This window comes from Bombus vosnesenskii, unplaced genomic scaffold, assembly GCF_011952255.1.
Source record: "Bombus vosnesenskii isolate JDL3184/JDL3185 unplaced genomic scaffold, Bvos_JDL3184-5_v1.1 scf7180000014540, whole genome shotgun sequence".
Classification (NCBI taxonomy): Eukaryota; Metazoa; Arthropoda; class Insecta; order Hymenoptera; family Apidae; genus Bombus; species Bombus vosnesenskii.
In genome coordinates, this window is record NW_022883508.1 from 83,812 (window position 1) to 110,223 (window position 26,412).

Consider the following 26,412-nt stretch of genomic DNA (forward strand, 5'->3'; position numbering starts at 1 on the left):
TTATACAACGAGACTGGCACTCGGTGGTCGAGTAATCGCAACACTTGTAAGTACCATGTCGAGGAATTTTGCTTCACAAGTAAATTTTATTGTCACTTACTCAGTATGCGTATAGGAATGAAAATTACTTTCGTCGAGCTCTTTGCTTTGTTACTATAAGATAAATCATCCGATATGTGCGACAGCTATGACCAACGATAAGGGCTTCGGCCAGGCGTGGGTTAATAAAACGTGCAATTTATTGCAAAGATATAAATCTAGAAAAGTGTAGTCTTCCGATGTTTTGTTCGCCATGCTTAATTTACAAATTGATGCACAGATATAGATTCGGAAAAATCCAGTGAGACCATACAAAACTTTCTATAGAATGTATCTACGATATTTTAATGAAAATTCGCAGAATAAATACGTGAGATCCATGAGAAAGAACAGAATATTTGTAGTACAAATTGCAGGCAAAGGAAGCGTAAAAATGACAGAACCAAACAAATACGTATTTGTGTTGCGCCGGTTTATTGGAACGGCGAATGCTTTTTGCATATCTAGACACGGGGCTCGCGTTACTCATCTACCAGAATGTATCGCGCGAGTGAAATTTTTAATTAACGCGGCATAAACAAAAGTTATTAAAGCCGACATTCTGGTATACGGTTCGTACTGTCCGCACAACAAACTACATTACCATACTTGGTAAAAAAATACTGGTCAAATATTTAACGTCTTGCGAGCGAGATACTTTTTACTTATTCACACGAAGCTCTCCTTCCCGCCCTCGTTTCTTTCAGATCACACTTAAATGCATCGTTTACGATCCGTAAATCATTTTCATGGATTTTTCATCGATTATCGATTTGGGAGAACACGTTTAATTAACTCCACGAAACGTAGAATTTGTTCAAGTATTTCCAATTAAAAAATACATCAATTCTCTTCTGGGTTGATATTTTATCACATTGTCTGTGTTTTTAATGGTATATGTATCAAATACTTTAACTGGAATGAAGGAATATAAATACAAATTGTTCCCCTTAAAGTAATAAAGTTTATTACAATAAATAAGTTAATTAGATTGAAGTAAACATTATAAATCTCGAAAAAGTCAGAAAGAATATATGCATATGTATACGGTATAAAAGAAGGAACATATAGGATATATAGAAGATATATAACAATATATAAAATAAGATTAAAATATAACAATGCGTAAAATAAAGGTAAGGAATAAAAGAAATGAAGAAAAGATATTGTTTAACGTAAAAGACGTTGTCGGCATCGACATTGCGTATTTGTAAAATATACAAGAAACAGTCTTTTAAAAAGACAATATGTGTGTGTACTTACAGTGGCGAATAGAACAAAATTTAAAAAGTGAGAGGTACGAAAAATTACCAGGAACTTACGAAACTGAATTAACAGCCTTCCTGGAATTCTATTATTGTAAATTCAGTAGAATCATATCGCATTAAAAAGTTTAATAATCATTATAATACAAACAGGTTATAATAGAGGGGAGAATTCAGCTTCAGAGCAATTCTCTTCAGTACATAACAACGATAAAGAATTTTATCATCTTCACGCGTAGGATTTCATTGTTGAGATTGCATAATAAAGATTCCTTTGCAGTTTTCGCACGCTTTGAAATTTATGTATTTAACCGCATCCTTCTACAATCCGCATCACACACGTTTTCGATTCCATTAATTACGCTAATACAAATGAAATTTTTTTGGTTTGCCAGTCGAACGAACCATTCGAAAGCAAAACGACATACAGAGAACGAGCTCGGGGCCATAATTATTAAACCATTTCTATATCTTGATTTTAATATGTAATTATAACCGTTTAAACAATGTTCATCCGGTGAAAAGCGGTTCAATACGCAATTATATTTACGGTAATTAGACTATCCCCGAGTCGACGTAACGCGACTAATTGTAATTAATGCTACTTGCTAATGATTTCATCCTGATTACATGTGTCTCGTTACGTTGCACGTCTCAAGCTATGATCGCTTCTCTACGCAATTATTTTTGTCTCTTGTCATTCCGACGATGCACAATTGGTCGACGTCTATAGAAGAATACGACGATACAAAATTTAAATAAAAGTTTCTATTTAAATTTGAATAAGAAATTAAAATATTCTTTTTCATTATTGTAGGATATGTAGCAACATCGTGGCTTCGTATTATTGATTAGGAAATAAGAAAAGATCGAATTTGTTGAGCTTTTTAAACATTAATTTCGATATAAAAATAATCGAAAGTAATTTTCTAATTATGTCAAGTCATTAAGTTAACTATAAAAAACATGTCACCATAAAAATGCAACACAGGATTTGATGATTCTATTGAAAACTATGAACCACCATAAATACGGAACTTAAAGTCTTCGAAAAATTGATTGCATTATATGATGATCTCTCACACAAGTCTGATATATTTGTTCACAGTACAGTTCATGAGTGCTATAAAAATACTGTAAAAAATGCGACGTGTCGTTATTCTCTCCCCCCCCCCCGCCCCTTCCCAAAAAAAGAAAGGAATATAAAGAGAAATGGAAATAGAAGAAAAGTTTCGTTGCTGCGATATCGATACGGAGCTAATCCATTGACGCTCCCAATACTACCAAAAGGTTATTTTTCGTTTTTTTTCGGTACTATTGGCAACGTGCATTAACGGCGTGAACAAATCCATTACGAATAATGCATCTTTCGTTGTCCGACGTTTCGGTGGACCGTGGGGGAAACAGATGGCGTGAAGCAATCCTGTCGTGGAGTTAGTCCTGTACAGGGTGTTCGGGTATTATCTAATAGAAGATACAGTGACATTCGTTTTTATTAATAATAATTACTAATGTCCGAATGTTTGTGAAAATCCATATTTTTATCAATACGACACTGATTAAAGATATATTTCGGATGAAACTTAAATAAAGATTTGTTTCACCTACTAAATATTGCAACGTGTACTTACAGATATGCTTTATATTTTATATATCTGATACATTTTTTAATATTATACGGAATTTGTAAATTTTTACGCGTCCAAATTTTTCATAAATACATGAACTTCCGCAGTCTAATAATTACATACACTCGGATATAGGTATGTTGTATGTAAATTCATATTTGAAAACTTATAAAATGGAAATTTTCTTTATCCTTTTAATATTGCAATGAAGTCTTTACTCCGGTTATTTTATATTTATTTGCATATTATGTATGTTTTGTTACTTCTTGATACATTTAAATTTCGAATAAACGTGCTTACAAAGGATGAAGAGAATTTCGTGGAGCTGAAGAATTCTTTTATCACTGTCAATATTTCTTCATGGATATTATATGAACTCCTTTGACACACTCTACTTGTACTGAACTTTTTGTTCAACTCTTCGGAACTGCGTATAGAATTACACCTTCTAAAGGATTCTGTAGAAATTCTTTAGAATTAGAAGACATTTGTAAGGCAATTTGTAATTCATTTTTTATACATATATAAATAGATAAATTATTTTCACAAATAAAATACGTAAATCATTTACGTACTAAATCAGATTGATAATCTGATAATGATATGTATAACTCACGGGACTCTATAGAAAAATTGTAGTAAGCACCTGTATCTTTCAAAAAATTTGAATCTCTCTTTACAATTATAGGCAGAGATATTTTTATGCCTAAAACACATTGCAAACTAATTAGAGGATTAAGAATAATCAAAATACTGAAGCGCTGAAAACAAACGCGGTGGCTTAAAAATTATGATTCTCAGAAATAACAAAATTACGACATTTCATGTAAAAAATGCTTTCTACTCGGAAAAGCTTTTTATTCTAAAAAGAACTTATTGTTTCCTCTCCTTAAAAAGATTTCACGAATGACACATTATTAACATTGAAATGGTCACCCTATGTAAGGGCATTCGTCGACCAGCGGGGTATTAACCAGGATTTAAAGCGCTATCAACGGTTGTAAACAGCGTTATCTTTGCAATTCAGCATTGGGAATCCTCTATCAATCAGCCGCGGAAAGAAGTTAAAGTATCGAACTGCTAGAAGTAATTTGTAACAGGAAGAAATCCGTAGAAGGGCAAGGAGATCGACAATAACGTGGCGATTACGAGCAACAGCACATGCTGGTTTTCCCATTTTTCCATCCTTTTTATCTGGTGCTTTATGAAATCTGTATATTACACCACGTACTAAACGATCTGTTGCAAAAACAATTTGTTTGTGAACATATTAAAATATAAACTCGCGGAAACTGTTGTTCGATAACATACTTGTCGACTTATGAAATTTTAACAACATGAAACTGAAGATCCGGTCTCTGTTTGCGGAAAGAAAATAGGGAGTCGTGAAATCGTTGAAAAATTTTTGCAATGGGATTCGAGATCTTTGGTGATTTTTATTGTATTGGAAAATGCCCCTTGAGAGTACATCTTATAAACGAATTGCCTTGAATCGTTGAAATTGGTTAATCTAACATACGTGCTCATCAGAATTTCGAAATATGTATTGTAAAAAATATCGGTTGCTGAAAGTCGACAATTGTAGGTAAATGAATGCTTCAATCACTCACTATGTATTGTAATCGTAAATAAAAATATTACTTAAATGTATTGTAGATCGACATTTACCGGCGTAATAAATATCTTATACATGCGTGTCATGAATGACAAATATCTATGCATATTTGTTTCCTAGCAATATATTTCTAAAGGTGTTGATTTAATCCTTTAACAGCATAAGCTGAAAGAGACGCGTAAATTATCTAGTACTATGAATTTCACGTAATATAAATAATAAAAAGTAGGCATTCCTCGTATTTGATATCCAGAATGTAGAAAATTTTGAACCTGAGAAGAGAATCATTTTTTAAGTGTATTATTCTGAACTCCTCGTCATGTTATTACACTGTGAAAAGACTAAAGAATCTGCAGGAGATAAAGAGTTATTACAGATAGACGCTTGTGACAGGATCACTTGCTAGTAAGCCATGTAAAACTGAAAATACAAAAACCTGAACAGATTGTTTAAAATCCTCCGAATAAATGTTAAGTCACGCAATGTACCTGAATATTGACACGCAGATGATAAAAACGTTAAATCTATACTCTCAAAAATAGCTATCATCCCCGAACATGTCATAAATCTTGGTTAACTCTGACAAATGTAGTTGCTAGCGCTTCGACAATTCTGAATGGACTATGATAGATTTTCCCCTGGAAAAAGATTTAAATAAAAAATGAGGAATGTGAGAAAAAAGATTCAAAACAAACAGAGGGGAGACGGAAGTAAATAAACAAATAATTGAAAATATAAACAGGAAAGAGAAAATGTAAACGATAACTGAAAATGTAAATAAACAGAGAAAATAAATAAGCATATTGGAACAGTGATTTGATTACGAACTAAGTCAGGGGAGAAAATATAATGGAAATTTCGTCATATCAATTTTTTAATCTTCTTTCTTGCAACAAATATTTGTATCTCTTCAAAGACCGCTTAATGTATAGTTTAAAAATCGAAACGTTGCTTATTCATGTAAAAAGTGAGAATTTTCATAGTACTATTTCAAACCACATAAAAAATATAATTACCAGGATTGATATTCCTTGTAACTATTTTTCTCCTTGTGGATTCATTATTATATGTCTCGTGTGCATTAATATCCCGAACAATATTTCTATATATAACTCCAATTTCTATTTTCTGATCTTAATTTCAATTTTCATTTTCCAATATTTCGAATGGTGTCTCTAAAACTAAAAATTATGTCTTTCGTGTATAACTCTGATTTATTAACTTTCATTTATATAAATCAATATTCTTTAGAATCCAGTAAAATACAACAGAGTAAAAATGAGTTATTTTATCTGGATTTGGATATTGTTATTATATGAATCTTTTTGCATGCAAAAATTCGGAGCAGATTCGTCCCCGCTAATTTCGTATGCATCAATACTTCGAGAATTAACTGTATATACTAACTTTCTCGATCCTTGCTTTTTGCCAGCTTAGATTCTTTGTTGCGCTGTTTGTTTGATGAAGTTCCTTTTCCTGACCAAGGAAATAATCCCGTGGGATTACGTTGCCCGTAGTTATGACAGGCGATTAAGAGTTCGAAGAGAAAGTTTTTACCAACACGTCGAACGAGTTTCATCCCGTTAGTTTCGCTGTGAAACAGTGATACCTTTCTTCATTAGGATCCTGTTCGAGCTATTTCTTGTTGGTAGTCAGCATCTGCTACGGTTGGTAATATCGGTTGCGGTGATTAGGCGGATTATATCTTTGTTTTGGCACATTGCTTAATATCTTGGAAAATCGAGGCATAACCGTAAGTATTCTCTTAAGTGTTTGATCCATTAAGGATCATGCAGTGAAATCATGCATAAAAGTTGTGTTAATGCAACGTTGTTGAAAACGTAATTAAATTAAGTCACATACTGTATCGTCTAGGTAGAACAAGCTTGTTATCAGATTGCGGATTTTCATACGTTTATGAGAAATTAGCAAAATACACAGATTGTACGTAATATGCAAGAATATATAAAATTGTTTATCTAGATTCCATTCCTTTGATTATATTCGTAAAAATAGGAATTGACATGAATATTATTTATATTTATTATATATATTTTTATATTTATACGTATATTTATATTTATTAGAGCAACAGATACTTATCTTGCAAAAATGTCCTGTATAAATTAGAATTACAACAAGGATTTTCATGATTTAAAGGAAAGGATATTATAGTAGAAAATCCAAAATCTGTAATTTTGCTCACATTTTCGTGGTCCGAATCTCTTTCTAATCAATTTGTCATTAACAATTGAGAAAAGTTAAACAAGGAAAAAGGATGGAAAGGATAGCGTTCGCGTATACTCTTGTTAAGAAACATATACGAAACAAAGCATCAGTCTTTTTGAACAGATTACGTAATAAGAACATGAAACAGAAACGAATAAGAAGTCACTAGGAATTAAGACAGGAGCTGTGAAGAAACATGTCAGAGACCTTCCACCATCTTTTTCCCCTTCTTCTCCTCCATTCTCTGAAAGCAACTGGTCTTTTCCTCAAAATAACGATTCATCATCGGAACTTTTCAACCGCTTTAAAAATTCGTTCGTATCTCCGCTTCCGTCCTTGCGAATGCTTTAATCTCTTCAGAATTTCTTCGTCCTCTGTTTTTCTTCTCTTCTGCGTACCTCACTTCGCTGGTAGAGCTTGCTTTTATTCTTGTTAAATTCAGTAACGTCGAGCCAACTTCCTACTCTCTGTCTCTCTTTCTCTCTCGCTTTGTATATATTTTTCATCCGCGAAACGTATTTATCTTGTGGTGCATTTTCAATTCGAAAGATTCAAGTGTTATACCCGTTAATGTTTCTTCGTTAACGTGTATTTATTGTAAAGGACGTGGCTTGAATTTGAATATGCATGTGAATCTATGTGTAGCATCGCGTCATAAATATATAACGCAAATGTTTAACGAGGGCCCATGACGACGTGGACCTCGATAATGAACGAGACGGATACAAATGGTCTTTTAAAAACGCAATCGAGAATGTTTTATGAATATACAGGGTGTTCCAGGGTTTAATGTTTTAACTTTCTTAGCGTATTGCATGACTGTAATGACTACAAAAACCTTGGCACACCATTGCAATTGTTATAAGATTAACATATTGATTAAGTGTAAGAATATTAGAATTCATTTAGCAGTATTTCTATACGACTGTAAAAATTTGATATTATAAAAATAAAATGTAGAACCTGATTGGTAAATTAGAATATGTGCTAATACCTTTTGCGATCGTCGTATATCGAGGCTTATTAATACGATGGATTAACATTATTGGCCTGAAACTGGTCTGCATTGAAGAAATGAATTGGAATGTTCACGAGTAACAACAAGGCGCAATTATTAAAAATTAATATTAAAAACACAATCGTAATCCAAAGAATAACAATGTGACATATCGTGAAAGTTAAAAATCTCAGATTAACATTATCGCTCCTCTTTTCTTATTTTTATTATAACTTTTTAATAAAGTTATAAATGATCCATGTTTATCGTAACGCTTTTAACCAAATAAAGGTATAACTATTACCTGTAGAATACATTGATGAAGTTTGGTCTTTAAGTACTGGGACACACTGTAGATTGCTTTAACTGTTGTACATTTGTCGACCACGTTTGTGTTCGTCGTTTGGTGCCTGGCAATATTTCTAGAGCTCCTTTTTTAAATTAATACGAAACAGATACCGTTTAGACCTCCTCATCAATATTAATAATCGATCAATTGTACCGTTCCACGAATTATAGAGAGATATTTTAAAAGATATCTCAAGGTGAAGAGATGGAATTGAAATATCAAAGATGGAATTGTTTAGTGTTTGATAAGAAAAAAATTGTTTAGCGCTCAATGGTTGAAAAAGAACGTTCGCTTGACGTTTCTCTAATGTTGTTTAATATTCGAGAGTTTAATGTTCTTGGTGAACGTTTGAAGGAAAAATTGAATCAAGAAGGACGTCATTGTATCGTGTTCGTGCTCCAGTCGAACATTTCTGTTTGATAATGCCCTCATGCGGATGTTTTAAAGTTTCAGAGGTGAATATCGAATATTAAGACTTAAAGGTCGAATCATTAAAAATCTCTTACACTCTACCAAAACTTTGTTTCTTTGTGTTGTCTCTTTATCTGTTCTTCTTATGAGATATCCATAAGAAAGATTCCCCGCAACACGTGTGAAATCTGGAAACTACGAAATTCCAACATATCCATTACACGAGTAAAAAATTAATCAACTTTCTTTGCCGAAATAGTCCGCGATGAAATCGTTTAATGCAGCGCCCCGTGAAAAGGAATACGTAATAAATGGGGGATCCGCATGAATTATGAATTTCCATCGAACAAATTTAAATCCGTTTTCGAATTCATTAGCGTTCGGTGTCGTCACATTACGCTTTCCCCTCCTCTTTGACGCTTCCAGCCAAGGTATCCAGGGAAAGAAAAAAGAAAACAAGGAAAACTCACGAGATCGTACAACGAATATTCTTCGAGCAGTGTATGGCTTAAGGTCGCTCGTCTTACTGCTGATTAAATGCAGACGACACCAGTGTAAGGTAGTTAATTATCGCTAATTCTCGATTTGCGTGATGAAGGAAACCCTTGAGACTGTGTCCTGAATTAAGTCGATATAAGACGTAATTTAATCAAGCGAAACCGTGCACGAAATTTCGTAGGAAAAATTAGAAAGCGCGTGGAATTTTCGATATAAGAAAATATAATCTAAATTATTTTTGAAAATAGGGTTTCGTATTGTGTTTTGTGATCTATTGACTGTAAGTAATGATACTAATTGGAAATGATACTTATTGGAATGTTCTTTTTAGATTTTTATACAAAATCGATAATTCCCATTTTTGTTCGCGTGAATTTTTTAATTTTCTACTTAAATGATTATATTTGCTGCAAGATTCTTCCCTTGACAAGAAGAATTTTCTGTAAAGAAAATAGTGCCCGACGCCTGAAGAATTCAGTTCAGACTTTACTTCGAAGTGCACGCCTTCTTTACCGGCCAGCATTTCCAGTAAACCATCGATGAACAAAATAAAGAAGTGGAAGATTGAGTTACAGTTTCTTTGGCTCTACTGACCCTTGATCCCGTTCACTTTGTACACGGATACCGGAGGATCTGCAAAGAGAAAGAAAGAAAAAGAGAAATTCACGACCTCGATTTCTTAAATCAATTTTCCTGCACGCAACGCTGAAATAACGAGTATCGTTGTAAAATCTCAAACTATCAAAATTACAAATTTCAAACATAAATCTTCAGCTTCGAAGCTCCGAAGTTTCATGAAGAAATTTCAGAAGCTATTTGCTCGGCACACTTCTCTTAAAAACTTTGCATTTCAATCATGTAGTATCAAATGTTTAGTGAAAGTTTGAAATATTTTTGGACCATAGATTCTAACAAATTCGATTTGAAAAATTAATAGAGGAGTTGGTAATATGGAACCAGAGTAAGAATAATATTTTATGTGTCCACGTCGCACAATAATCTTGTCACTACATGCAATGCAAGTATACAATAGCAACGTGGAAGTAGAAGTCTAAAAGATAGCCTAGAAATAATTTCAGGATCTTGAAGTGAACTATCGTGAATTATGAGCACAAAAAAGATTTTAACATATAAAATGGAAACAACATTCTAATTTAACCATTTCATTTCTCAAATTATTCAAAAGGACCACTTTGATCTATTCTATTGATTCAGTATGATACTTGAAGCGCATCACGATAATTAAAGAATGTATTTGTTGTGCCAAAACATCGAAAATAATAAAGAGTTCATAAAGATATTCATAGACATGATATGAAACAAAGAAGATAATAAGCTCATAATATGCTAAAATGTATTTCTTATTTTCATCTACTGCAAACCGAATACGTAATCCATTTCAAGAAAGAATTTTCTAATTGATCATTTAACATTGTACGTTTTAACCCGTTAAGGCGTAATCAATCAGTTTATCATAATGTTCCGAACATTTGAATTTCTCTAAATTTCATAAAATCGTAGAATCTATGTAGATGAAAGAAATAGTGACAAAAATAATTGAGCGAATCTCTGGAACTTCCTTTCATAGCTGCAAAGTTAAACAATAGGTTTCAATAGGGCAAATTGATTGAAAAAAAGTTGCAAATGAAAGGTCACGTTAATACAACGTCGGTGTTTAATAAATTAGCATCATTTTTAATTTGATTTAGAAAAACAGTAAGAGTTATTTATTTATTTTTCTCCGGTACCTTGACAACCTTTACATCATCTCTCGTAAGCATGTTTCCTTGGTGGCCAAGTGTACCCGGCAATTTTTCCTCGGTGACGCTAATAAATTGCAGCGTCGCCGCGTTATCTGCCACTTATTTAGTTTCGAGCCCGAACCATAGTACACTCAGGTTAATGGGAATCAAGGTGTCCCCGTTATCTCGCGTGGATCCATTCAAGCAGCCGAGATGTTCTCTCTGGTACGTTACACAAAGTCTTTTATGCAGTTTCCACGGGGAAGAAGGAGCCCGAAGCAAATAAATCAAGCGGCCCTCGGGGCAAAACGTTTCCGTAGGAAGTTGAAATTAGTCGTCGGTGCAAATTGCATCGTTCTCCAAAAGTAATTGTACCCGGTGCCCGCGCGCACACCCTCTCGGAAACGATCCGATCGACGATCCTTTCAATTTTAAAAGCCGCAACGAAACCACGAGAGGAAACTTTTTTCTTTCAAACTCCGTACCTTATTGCGTTTGTACGATCCAGCTATATTTTATGCAGTCGTATACTCGTTCAGGGTTGAATATTCAGAATGTATTTGAAAGAATCGCCTTCTTAATTTTACGAGGTTAGAGGTGCGTATAGTATTTTGTTACCAGACGCTTGTAGTTAATAAACGGATTTCCGAAGCGTTATTAATGTAACGAAATTCTTACCCTAGAATCAATCACTGTAATCAATATAGCGAGGATATTTATGGATTTATGCGAAAGTTACGTAAATGCACAGAGTACACGTAATACGCAAATATGTACAGAGTTTTCAAAATATACCGCCGTTCATAATATTTAGTGGCTGAAGCAAATCTTTGCTTACGTTCCACTTTTCGAGTTGTGTTGATGAAAATATAAATTTGCATAAAAATCTGCAATGTACTAATCACACGTATGGCGACGTAGTTACTTTCACGCTACAATTGCTACGCTTGTTAAAATGGCGGGTTACAGATTTTCATTCCTGCAATTGAAGCTATACGCAAGTGCTCTTGATATGGTTAAATATCGAATATTGATTAATATTAACCGTAGAAACCTGGAGCGTCTTCACGCTTAAAATGGAAATTTTAAAATGAATTCATTTGATAACTCCTTCACGGAGAGAGGGAAAAGGATAAGGGAATCCAAATACAATATACGCTAAAGAAATATCGCCAAAGAAAAATTACCAAAGCACTTAGAAGGGAGGATGAAGTGGAAGGACAGAAGAATATTGGCAAGATTCAGATGTGGAAACGAGACCAAAGCAAGGGAATATTGGAAAGAAGAGGGAGGAAAAAGATGCAGACTATGTAGGAGGAAAAAAGAAGACCTGGGACATGTAATAGACGAATGTGAAATAACGGGAAGACCAAAGGACAGAGGAAAAACGCTAAATAAGACCGGAGAAGGTTTAATAGAACTGAAAGCAATAATAGAGAAGAGAAGGGCAAACGATAGGAAAGAAGTACAGCAAGGAGGCTAAAGCCCAAAGTTGCAATAATGTTTAGTCATTAGTTGTTAATTTATAGTTTCTAGTTTTAGTTTTAGAAATAGAATAATAAAGGGAGTGCAATAGAATAGAGTGGATAAGAGGGGAGGTAGACATATAAGAAGCGAAATAGACATAAGAGATGTAAAACCGAAAATTCATCCAAAGCCGAAAGGCACGGACTAAGCAATAATAAATAATAATAACTCCTTCACGCCCACGAACATAATGACGTATAACGAAGTTGAGTGTAAAACAACATTCCCGATAAAATGATACATCATTTTTGACGATGAAAGTGAAATTTCAATTTCAAGTGATTACAAGCGACGAAATTATTTAAATATATTTTTAGTATTTCTCCATCCAAATTATATACGAAATTGTTATGCGACGTTTCCATGGAAATAACGAACGGATAGTAAATGCAATATAAGCGCAGGCGGCAACGTTAATTTCGAACGATTGCTTCTTGTGTTTCGTGACCGATGGAAATGTCTCACTCGATTTCCAAGTAGTGCATATTACTTGTGCATCATGCACGAGCGCGTTGCTCGCTCAAGCCTGCATCAAGTCTTCTTTCTCTTCCGTCATACCATAAAAGAATACTGGACGAGGCTGTCTGCTTGGAAATCCAAGTAAATGAAATCAATATATACGCATGGTTGCTGATTATCCGCGCGTTCCATGTTTCCTGCGAACATCCTACGGTGCGTTTGTAAACACAATTATTATTTCACGTGATTTTGCGTTACATTATTTGGAAACAACGGTTTGTCTTTAATATTCTCGATTCGAACGCATAAATTTGATCATTTCTTTGATATTAAGAAGGTGAAAGGACGAAGAGAAAATTTACTTTCTACGTAGAACAACTTTATCGAAAGAGAAGATTGTGTAAAAATTTAATATCCAGAAGAATAATGGTGGGTTCGAAAGATTCGATGGGATTGTTAGATTGTATCGTCGCACAGATTATTATTATCGAGGTTTGAAAACTGTTTCGGAATTGGTACGTTATTATTGTTATTATTATTATTCGATGTACAATATTGGATGTGTAAAGTTGCAATTGTATAAAATAATGAAAATAAACGTATTGCAGAATGACAGAAGTCCATAAAAGTGGTCAGTGTTTTTGCTAAAATTAATATAGATCAACGATGATTGACAAAAAATCGCTGTTATAAGTGTGTCAATTATTGTACTTATCGAAGAAATTTTCAATTTCTGAAATATCGTCGATTTACGTTGGCTTAAAAAATTACAAATTTATACGATGATTAGTGAACTTGCTGAAGTTCGGAGAATCAACCGGAGGCCAAAGATGAAAAAGACGTTAGGCAAAGCGCGCGTGACCTTTCAACGATAAATTCGGGGAAAAAAGAAGAAACACGGAGTCGGAGGAAGCGAATCAAGGGTGATATTTGAAATGCAAATGGGTTTACTTAGTCGAAGACAGATAAATCCTTTGAAAATAAATTTCAGGCCAGGAAAGATTAGAAACGGGACGACCAAAAACATACATATACTACTGTACGCGCCACCAGAAATGCAAAGGATTACTTGTTTGAACAGGGGAAACCAGAAATTCTGTAGCGTGGAAAATTCAACATATGCATCCTAATAATTTCACCGTCAACTTCAACTATCTCATTTTCCCGATATTAATATTACTTCAATAATAATTTCGTAAAATTTTTTCGATCCGATATTATCTATGCAAAGTAAGAATGCAAAGTCACACCATCATACGAACAATTTTCTCCTCTGACTCGATAGTGCATGAAATAAAGGATTGTTCCAGCAATTGAACGTTGTTCGTAATAATTTCATCCAAGCTTTTAACTTTCGTTCGAATTATTTCATATACTTTATCTCATTTATTTCATATCGAGACCCTTCTGTAAAGTATGATAGTAAACATTAAATCTGTACTAAATATTATACTTGTAAAATGTACATTATTGCTTTAACAAAATTAGACTTTTATGTAAATAATTGCTTTTTTTGTCGATACCGCATAAGGTACATATCCATTATTAACAATTTCACGCAAACCACCGATTCCATCTAAATATTTAATTTCAAACATCAATATATTAGGATACCTGTATATCGTACACATTCCGTAAATTTGGAAATTTCTCGTAAATATATAAATATCTATATCCCAATATTAATCACATCAAATCATGCGTAATTTACAGAAAAGCTTCGCATCACCACTATTATCTATTGCAAGAGTTAATAATAATGTCCGTACGTTCATTCGCTTGAAACGCAGAATCCTTCGTGTGCTTACGAACTATTGTACGCGTGCGCTACTCTATACACGCGAAAACGGGCTGTGTGATGAATCAACACCAGTTCGTCTGCAAACCGGCACAAACACGGCCTAGTTAACCTTTACACCCAGCAAAGTGGTGTTTTAGCTTTTGCCGGCGTATCATCACAGCGATGAAACAGTGCCAAGATAATCGCGGGTTAACTCTTCGAACGTCTCGAACTCAACAGCGTGTGCCATTTCTGAATTTACGTTGATCTCGTCTCATTTTCTTCTCAGCCGCAGCCTTCCTTCTACAGCGTGTTAAAAAAATATTGGCTTATAAGATCGATTCCAACCAATGTAATCAAAAATTAACGCTAGAACTGTCAACCTCTAATCCGTACTTGCATCAGGAAGACTTTAATAAGTACTTAATCTGTACTTGTTAAACTTACATGCATAGAAGGTTGTAGATAAGATATAATAAAGATAAATAAATATACAGCAACTCGCGAAGGCATTCTAATTCTGTGACACTGTAATGAAACCCAACTACAAGGATCATATTGATAAAGTTCGAAACTTAAGGTAGAAGCTACGAGATATTTAGTGCAAGTATAGGTGCGTATATTTGGTGGAGATCGCAAACAAATTCAAATAGTTAATTATTCGTTACATTAGACGATGCTCATTGTCAGTGACACTATTTTCTTTACACTTATTATATGTTTAAGATGACTGTTCGTGCTATATATTAGTTTCTTTTACTAAATGTTTGTATTAAATGTTTGTATTAAATAAATTCTGTTTTCGGGTTAATATCTTTATTGGTAAATATTCGCAAAACAGTGTACATAATACAACACCCTATATATTGGCAATAGGAGAATTGGAGGGGATTATGTAGGTCGTTGCAGGTGAAACGAACTCATTGAACTCATTGACGTTTTGTACGATGAAGAAACCAATCGTTGAAGCATATTCGAATATGCTATGCTTGCTCTCGTCGCGTTATATTTCCTTCGTTCGAGAGCTATTTTTTCGATCGTAGTAGCTCGAGCTTTATTTATCCCTACCTGGCCTCGTTCAAAGATGATCGACATCGTGTTGCTAATTACATTTTAACTTGTTTGATTTGATCTTTTATTCGGTTAATTCCGTCAAGAGGCTTTTATACAGAAGGAATTAACGAGCGTTGTTTGAAAATAGTATCGAAACAAAGGATTTCGAAATCGGATTGTATGAAAACGCAATTTGTGAGATTTAAAGTATAATTCTAGAAGGGTGGTGAAATAAATTTATGCTTATGTTCTATCTCTTTAATTGTGTTTATAAAAACATAAATTTCCATAAATACCCGCAGCCCATTTATTGAGCTATATGTAGAATATGTATGTATTTGTTTGTATTTATACAAAAGAACATTCAATTTGAAATTCTACAGAACAGACACACGAGATATTTCTTTCAAATATTCGAGAAACATTTCACAAGGCTCGTGAATGCAGAGATTAACGACGCTAAACATAGAATATATTATACCTTTAAAAGCATAGTTTATTAATTTTTCTATTATATCAGATAACATTCAGTTATAAATAATGTAAAATATATATACACGAGATTCTCGTCCAAAGAGTCGTATAAACGACAACGTATTAGCAGATATCTCATTTGCGAATACAAAGGAGGTCAAGAAGTAAGAATCATTTTACGATCTTCAGACTCTGAACTATACTTAAAACGAATATTATAGAAGTACTTGGAAACTTGCGACACATTGAGCTAATATTATTAGCGAAATTTTCTAACTCGCGAGTTGTAAGTCGCCTGTGTTAATAAATTTTTTTGAGTAATAGTAAAAGTTTGGAAATAAAATTAGTCAAGCTCTGCAGAATTATACAGTTGAAAAAATTGCGTACGATAGAAGTTTTCGTGATTTAAGCCGAGTCTCTAGTTTTCTCAAGATTCACTCATATAATTAATTGTATAGTATATTATTGTGCAAATCCCAATATCTTGGAGATATTAATGAACTATCCTTAAACAGCCCGTAAACTCCATCGACACACAGATCACAGCAAGTAGCCGTAGATGCATTGCAACCATCACCATAGTAATGAATTTATAATAACTGAATTGTATGTTCAACGATTAAAGATTTTATCTACAAATTCCAATATGTCGAGAATATCGATAAACTTTCAAACTCTGTCCATCAATAATGAAAAGAATAACCCTACAACAACGTTCTATTATCCTAACGAGCACACAGACAGCATCGAGAAGCCGTAGGCCATTGTCAACCATCAATTGAATCGATCAACTCGAACCGTTTCCCCATGTATCGCAAACGAGCCCGTCTCCTAGCTGTAACGGATCGTGACTAGGCCAACAGAGCCCCTTTTGTCGATCGAAGCAGCTGTTAACCATTCCCTTAAGTGGTAGGGACACGAATTCGTATCAGAGGGACCAATGGTCGTTTCTCATTAACGCGCTACCGTGGCCTAGTCGTTGAGAATCGGCGAAAAAATGTCATTATCGTGTTCGGTGTCTCGTGAAACGGACACGAATCGGTGTCTCGTTACGCCTTTCCTCGGAAGTTCGACGCTCGAAAGGATCCTCGAGGGCGTCCTTTCAGGCCAGCTATCCTTAATTAATCTGGAAATCGAATCGGGAAGGAAGAGGAACCTGTGAATTCTCGGCCGATAGGTCGAAGTCGGTATACTTCGGCTAGTGGATGGTTTGAGAGTTGGAAGGGGATGATCGAGCTACCGGAAATCCCTCCTGGCGGGATTTGGATTTCCCGTTTCGACTGTTTACCGCCTGCTAAATCGTTCCTCCCCTTTTGCCATCTCTAATCGCTTTTATCCCGGCGAACCTGTTATCGAGGAGGGCCGCGATCCTGACGATGCAAGGTAATTCATTGGTGAAGACCCGTGTTACCGGAAATGAAAACTGGCGGAGAAAGAACAATATGTACATTGTTAAATTGAAATTCTGTAGGATAGGTGGGATAGTGTATCAATTTTTTTTCTTTTTGCGAAAATATGCCTTCTATTAGTTTTTTGAAATGAGAAAGACCGATGCTTCACATTGATTAAAACAGCGACGTGCTGTGAGAAGCCCGGCACGGTTTTAGAAGAAGCTGTCTTACGTGGATCTTATGTATAGTAGTTTATCTGATGGTTACGTAGTTAATATGTAATAATAATGTGTTTAATAGATTTTTAAAGAGTAACAATCACGGGTCCTGATAGTTTATACATCGTATGGAGTTAATAACGAAAAGTTTGAAGAAGAAGTGGTAAAGATGGAAGAAGAAGGTTCTGGAAGAAGTGGATAATTTTCGTAAGAATTTCGGTAACAATTTTTATAGAAAACGTCAAATTTTTATGAAATATTTTGTGGAAAGAGATGGGAAGTAAGGAAAGGAAAATAAATTTTTAAAGGATTTGGTGACAATCTTAATGGAATAGTCGGTGTAGTGTCGGATATTTCAGAAAATTATTAAGAAAAGGGAAGAAAGGTAGAGAACATTATTTCTGAGAGGGCAAAGTAATATTTTAAGAGTTTAGATGACAGTTTTAATGGAAGACTTGATATAGTATCAAATATGTTTAAGAATGACTAAAAAAAGGGAGAAAAAGGAAGAAATGAAATTTTTAAGGAAAAAATAATGTATTAGGGAATCGTGTGGCAATTTTAAAGAGAAATAATGAAAGACAGAGAGAGTATTTATTTTAGATGATAGTATCTACTAAAAGGGTAAAGCTAAAGGAATAAAAAGTGACAGAAGGGGAAGATAACAGTATTTTTTAATGCAATGAACGTCATAATGCGGCTATGACCGCGAGATTATGATATGAGTACGAAAATTATAATTGGAAGACTTTTAAGCATTAGTGAGTCTAGCGCGAATTTACGATTGTGTTAAGTGATAAGATTATGAAACTTAACAGGAACTGTATTTTATACGTACGCAATCGTAGTATAAGGTGCAGATAACGGACCCATGTAACACCTGGAGGTGTATTTAAGCATTTATGTAAAATATTGAGTGAATTAATGTTATGTAAGGGTTCTAAGGGTTCGGATTATGATTCGAGGAAGAGATAGGGAGGTTTATGGGAATAGCCAAACCTAGTAATCGATATAATTTATGGTTTACGTTACAATACCGCATAACACCGCTTTTTACTATGTTTAATTGCGTTGTTTCTCTTCATGTGTCCCTCACATTCTCTACTTTAGCAGTTAGCTAGAAATATGAAAGTCGTATATCTGTGAATGAAGAAAATACTTAATTTGAACTAATACTAGATTTATCAATTTTATTATAATGCTTTTGTAGTTGTTAGAAATGGGATGCCGTTTTTGACGAGACAATGTTATCTTTTATTGAAAACATAATTAATACCTATTTATATATATACCTGTCCATTTTGTTCATAACTCCACTTTCATAATCCTTTGTGTATTGTATATTAAAGTATATGCATATATACACGCTACAGTACACTCTTGCACAATAATTTATCAATTAATATATTATTAAATTGACGAATTGTAAGTTATTTAAATTATAGAATTCCCTTTCGCAATTTTATATCAAACAGGACAATAAGATGATCCGTGATTTATAAAATTTCAGTAATACAATAGTATTAGTACAATTGTGCGATAGCGTCCAAAAATATAAAAATTTTTTAAACCTAAGTTAAAACAACATTAATATGTGGAATATTAAAAAATTTTAATGTCAAATGGCAATCTTACCTGATTCTCAAATTCTAAAAGGGAAGGTTTTAAAGTAAAAGAACATGAACAAAATTCTGCCTGATGTTCCTCTTTATTGTTTGAAATGTCATAACGATCAGATATGGATCATGTAAAATTACAGTAAAACGTAAATATGACGAATTCATCATCGTGTATACATATACGTATATGTATATATATAATATATTTATGTATGTATATATAAATTCTTGTACGCCACCAAAAAGGATGCGTTGAGAGATCCAAGAGAAAAAAAAGAACAGTTCAATTATCCCGAACGCCATAAACGTGAATCACCCTATACTTCAACCGCCATCGATTCAAATTTATGCCTTTTGTCGTTCGATACCAATCACTCTCTCACTTTATTTTTTAATATTCGTAAAACGAATCACACGTCGCGTGATTGTGATATCACTTCATCCTCATCGAGATCCTAATGAATTCTCCTGCTTACTTTCACCGTGTTTACCCCGACCCACCCTCTCTTTTTTTTAATTACACACCGTCATAAATCTAATTCACAATCATACACTATGTACAATGTCGCGTCTTGCGTAAACGACTCGCTGTTTCAATTAAATTATATTGCTATAGAGCTTTTTCATCTTCGCTTTCCATCTCCTCTACATGACCATTGATATACTTGAATCATATACTTCACGTACTTTATTCATCCTATGCATTTATTCACACGTATATTAACATATTACATGCGTGTACGTAAAATTCCTTCGTGGAATTATTTTTAACAAGAGTCTTTTCTGCATGAGCAACGAAATTTCATGGTGGCAGTGAAGAAAAAATTCGTTTCAAGGCTAATTTTCGCCTAACAAACGAATTCAAAAAGCCTAGCAACAGTAATTTTGTCTCTTCTTCTTTTTGTAAGATTTTCTCTTTGTCAGTGAAAAGTTAAGAAAAAAGTTTTGCCCGCGAATGTGACCGAGAAGACGTCTAATGCGAGCAATTTTCTGTGATACGATGAATTTCACAGTGATAGCGAAGAATTAAAAAAAAGTTGTTTTCCTGACTAATATCGGCCTAAAATTTAAAAAGTCTAATGAAATCTAACTTTTTTTAGTCTTCAGTTGCATTGAAAAATTAAGGAAATTTCTTAAAAATTGCTCGCACGAAATATCAACGAGAGCTTCCGCAGGAGAAATGAAATCACACACTAGCAGTGAAGGAAAGTTGGATCTTTTGGCTTCTTTCGATATTTGAGAGGCAACAAGCTTGGGCATATTCGATTGATAGTCGTGAATATATTTTATGTAAATAAAATATTCGAGAACCGATTATTTCATAATTTTTCAAATACGTATTATTAAAATATAATTAGATATAAAATTACTCTGGATGCAAATCTTGTTATATATATTATATAACAACCTAGTTGTACCACATAAGTTTCAAACACATGCCATTTAAAATTCAATTTTATATTAAAATCCAAATTGTTTATACTTTTGTTTGAAAGAATTGACTAAAACATAAAATATACAATTATCGAATTTTGACACAAAATAGTTCTTATGTTACTTTTAAACATTTAATTAATTCCAAAATAAAACTAATAAAGCATCTAAAACGATACAATATTTTTATTTATATTTCAATCAGAGTATACCCAAACCTGTAAAGCAACATTACCGAACAAAGTGATCCCAGAACGATCGAACGAGCTCCAGTGGCGATTTCCAACTGGTCGTAGGTTAAACATAAGAAACTGCTAATATACCGTGATTAAACGATCGCAGTAAGAAACAGCAGGTCATGACGAACAGGGATGGAAGGTTTACGATGCATCCGGATCTAGGCGGTTCTTGCGCCAGTCGTTGATTGCTGGCGGCCAACGTTGCGGTTTCCGTTCTCTCAAGCGCCCTCGCGTCCATGATCCCTGGCAAAGTGGACTGACAGCTGAGATTCAAAGTTCCTCCGGGGAAATGGTGTCGTTCCAGGCGTAGAGTCAGCCCTAGTCGCGTCGAGGATACGATGTTATCCTCTGAGGAGGCTGAGCTTGGCAATTCTCTGGTCAACACTTTGTTCACCTGTTGATGACAGAGGGTGATAGTGAGAGTGAGATGGTAGTGAGATGATCCTTGTCTTTCGAGGTGAAATTTCATGCAAGAGTGGAGAGATGAATGGCGAGTATACTAGAGAACTCTGCACTAAATTTTCTGGTTAATGGAGGGACGTTAAGATAACGTATTTGGATGACTGGAGAAATTTGATCAATTAGGGGATGCATGGATTTAATGGATTATTAATGCGCAGTTTAGACACGAGCCATTTTAAATGTTAAAGTGAATTTAAATTGATAGGAATTAATTAATAAGAACCATTGATACACATTAATAGATAAAATTAAGCTGGATATGGTTATCATAGTTTCAACAGGATGATTAATTGTTTAAAAATATCGTTGAATAATTCTCTATCAGAATGTTATAATGCAGGGAAAAGAAATGAATATTTAGAATGCAAGTTTTTAAGCATTTATGGGAAATTTGAAGACGTAAAAATGCATAGAATGCACATAATATACAAAAGAATATAAAATATCCAAAGTAGAGTGTTTGTCATAATTCTTAGTAGATAAAACAAATTTCTATCTAAGTCCTGTTTCTTTAGTTGCGTGCATACAAATATCAATTTTCATAAAAATCCGCCTTCTATTAATGACAGTTCTTAAAACACCATCGCAATACGCAAGACGTTAACCGACCATCTAACTGAACTGACTTTCTTGGTTGATGGTCGAGGCAAATTTAATAGGGCAGCTTTCCGTCTGTTATTTTTTTTAAAACGAAAACAGCAGCTGAATGCACAGTAAGCAACTTTAAAAGTATGCTCGAGTCTAAACTGACGGTTTTAATTTCTCCATGCCCCACCACGACGAACTTTTTAAGGGGCCTGAATAAAGGGGCGCGGTCGCGAGAACACTAAACGAGCACCTTTTAAGCGGTTCCCATGATTTTATATCCTTCGCTAGCGTTGAATTTGCAATTCAAAGGCATCGCGCGTTCTCTTAATTTCCAGGACTTTTTATTCTCAATCCTCACCCCATTCCAGTTCAACGCTCGTTGTTTTACGTTGTTACGTTTACGACACCGTCAATTTCGAGAGACCATTCCAACTGGGAAAGTTTCTATGTTTGCAAGTTTCTACGCCTCAATCAAAATCTATCAATTTTTTTGATCAATTTAATCGTGTATCTGATCACTTAGCAATATTACAGATTGATGTACAATATTATCGGATTATGGACGTTTATGAAAATTAATGTTTTTATGTAAATCGATATATTTATTTTATTCTAATATTCTAAAGTATCCTTTTATGTATATATATATATATATATATATTATGTATATATATATATATATATATATATATATATATATATATGTCGGAGATGAAAGAACACCGGAGCCTTTGGAATTTTGGATAATCCCGCAACATTGTAATCTAGAGTCTACTATAGCTGTAATTGAACAATTGTAGTTATTCAATCCGATTGTAATTGTTCGAGAGTTGTGATAATGAGCTTGGGCTCGAGGCGACAGTCAGTCGCCGAACGTAGCCGCGGTCACGGGATGAACGCTTTGTCTAACAAAGGCATGGAATAATTCTATAGCTCTCCTTAAAAAGGAAATAGTTGTAACACTCGACAATAAACATACCAACGGTCTCTGTCCCGTAGCTCGCCACACGCAGACCCTATTCTTCGAGTAAGATGATTGCCAGATGTCGATGCGTCTCCGCAGTACATGTTCAGCTAGCTCGAGGGCCCGTTATAAATCTTAAGATTTAGTCAACTAAAGTCCTTCAAACAGACAAACAGTCTTTGTCCCAACTACGGGAAAATAGGGGAGACCTATTTTTCAACGAGCGGCGTCTCCCACTAGCAACTTTCCCTTGAGGGCGGCTAGCATCTTTTTCTAACCACCGATATGGAGATTGACCAATTAGCAGCAACGCCAATTTCCCTTACTTTCTGAATGAAGGCTTTTCTCGACGAATCCGATGATCTCGTGTCCTTAGACACACCCCAATATAGTTTTCCTCTGTGGCATCATCGGGACGGGAAAGTCATTCCCGCTCGCGATCTCATCGATGAAAAAGAGTAACCCCTTACGACCAGTGAATATTACGCGTCCGACTTAGATTTTGTGAGTACGTTCATCTATCATCCCGTCGACCGCGGATTCGTTATTGAACCTAGGATCATTGTCATTAGTTTCTCGAGTACCTAACTACCACGGTTACTTGTCCGGTTCTATAATAATCGTATTTGCACTAGTCAATGTCTTCTCTATTGCATAACGACAACGTGTAACCCAAACGAAAATTCGTTTCACGCCCCTAACCCTAATTCTAATGTAAACCCGACATATATACATTTGTTTGTTTTATTACAAAATAAGTGTTTATATACTTGTCACACCCACTAAATATTTTATATAGTTTTACGTACATTGTATCTAGTCCTGAAATTTTTGCATTTTGAAATTTCTCAGAAATGTTTGAGCATCCGGAGTCGAGTTGTTATTCCCGATTTAAAATAAGTAAAAATTCGTGAAACGATTGTTCAATCTTTAATTCAAAAATAATTCGGTATCGTTTCTGTATATCGCCTCTCAATTAAAAGAATTCAATATTCATTATTGTTTTCAATTAAAATAATTCCACTTGAATAAATACTGTTTCCATTTTTATACAAAAAATTCTCCAATTAAGAAAAAACAAATTAAATATCCATGCATACCCATTACCTGTATTTTTTCTAAAAATTGATACGTAATATTCAATACGTAATATTACCATTTATTTTCTATATTTAGGTATTATTTCTTTTCCGTGTTCTTCATATGATAAGTCTTGCGAGATTAGAGTTAAAATACCCTTGAAACAAAATTTTTCGATCCAGGTATCTTAATTCCATTTAAGAAAGCTACATTGGCATTGAAATCTGTTTAAATGAGAATATAAAAGAAAAATCAAAATATCTTGTTAAGTTTCCTCCATCAAATCGAACTTTCATCCGAAACATGTTTATTTTTAGTACTTACAAAAATACTTAATCAAACATTTAAAACAAACGTACTTTAGAAAACCAAGTTCGTTTAATGGCTAGAAAATCTTTTGAAAAAGGAGAATGCAATTAGGACAGTTTTAATATTGAAACAAGCAATGTGAAACATCGACCAACTCGATACAAGAACGATTCTTTAAAACAAAGTGGGACGGAATCATATTTATCGTCACAGACGATCGTTTATCAAGGAAACGATAAACATTGAGATCAGAGAATCGCCTGAGAGCACCTTTCTTCGTATATCTGGTCTAGGCGATACATTAGGATAGACTGCACCGTATTTCACATTGGATATCGCGCGATCAAACGGACCGCACGTACCTCGCGCTGTTTTACAGATAATAAATGTTTATACACGACATGCTGTGTGTTAAATCGCTAGAAACAGGGCAAGTGCTCGTTCATAACAGTGTCAAGAAAATTCAGCGGTTCTCAGCGGGTTAAATCGAGCTAAAATTTGTAAGAAGGATGACGACAGCTTGTTCTCAAGGATGCAAATCGACGAGTTTCGTTTGGATGAAGAATCGAAGGTTTAATTATGATCCACGTTGAAAGGTCGAATGCTTAACAATATGATATTAAGTGAAATAGAGTGGAATCAAAACTTCCAAAACTTTAAATTAAACGAACGAAGAGAAACAAATAAAAATTAATTGAATTATATGGGCGATATTAAATTGTATTATAATTAAATCGATAATTATCCAATTCTTAATATGTCAAGAAATTCAACAGAATCCACTGTTAAAGCGTTGAACTAGATAAACGAACCCACAAGCGAAAAGACACATGAGGGAAAAATCAGAATCGCGGAAGGAAGTTGAGGAAAAAGAAGTCCGCCTCGAGCGAGTCGTTTTTCCAGGCCGACTACAATCAGGAATTCTGAAGTTCACGGATGGCAACGAAATGTCTCTCCAGGCTCTAATACCCGTACATTCTCATAAAACTCTTTCTTTCTCTTACCTCTTTCCCGTTGAGGATAAAGACGAGCTGGGCTGGAGGGTAGCTGGCCGCGGAACTGCATTCCACTTGGAGTGTCTCACCCACTTCGTAAGACGGTCGAAGACCGCGCAGACTGGGTCGTTCCTTTGGCGGGATAGCAACGCTCATGTTTGCCTCGCCGTAGATCGTAAGAAAACTGGGCCCCTCCGAGGACACCTCGCAACCGTACGATCCCATGAGGTTCACCTTACCTGTCGTGTAAATTACTTTGTTACATCGCTGTTCTTTACTTTATTTTATTCGATTAATACATTGGTGACTGGAGTGTCTTCGTACCTTCATCTTGGTCAATTTTGCTGAATTTTTTTCTTATGAATAAATCCTATTCCTCGAAAAGTAAAAGCAACCTTAGAAACTCAAAAAAGTATAACCTACCTCAGTAGCATCAAAATATTTTTTTCGAATATTGGAAAAATATTTTTCGAGCCACTTTTTTGAAAAATATCGAATACAAATATTATATACCTTTACGAATTAAATATTCGTTGGATATAAAAGAAGAGGAATAATTGAGAACCGAAGAGATAATATAGGTAGTTTCTGTTACTAAAGTATTGGATAGAATGACTTTTAATGACTTTTTTAATTTATTTTAAATGACATGAACATTTTTCGGATGTAGATTTCATGACAGAAAATTCCTGTCAATATGGAATCAATAAAACAAGAGTAAAATAATACACATAACGGATAGCGAGGGAAAAACAAAGCTTATAATCCATTCGTGACTGATAATGAATCCAACTGCATTTATATAACACCAATGCAGGAACAATGATTAAAACGTTTAATACAACGTATAATAATCATATGCACAGGTAAAAAGTTTGAATAAATTGTACTCTCTGCTCGTATAGAATGGGTTCATTGATGTCCTACCGATTAACGCGTGTTTAATTAATGAGTTTTTAAATTGAAAAAAATTTGCATTCCCTTATTTCTGTTAAGACCCTAATTCCC

General features: G+C 34.3%; 1 protein-coding gene across 1 annotated transcript in view; it reads right to left on the minus strand.

Moving 5' to 3' along the window:
- Positions 1-19,403: 19,403 nt before the first annotated feature.
- Positions 19,404-26,412, minus strand: part of LOC117240066 — a 92,159-nt gene continuing 85,150 nt past the window's right edge. Inside the window, exons 3-4 of the mRNA XM_033505923.1 lie at positions 25,414-25,643; positions 19,404-21,400 (exon numbers count right to left, since the gene is read on the minus strand). Of these exons, the coding sequence (XP_033361814.1) occupies positions 21,065-21,400; positions 25,414-25,643 (566 nt within the window). The 3' untranslated portion in view covers positions 19,404-21,064. The remainder of the gene's footprint in view (positions 21,401-25,413; positions 25,644-26,412) is intronic.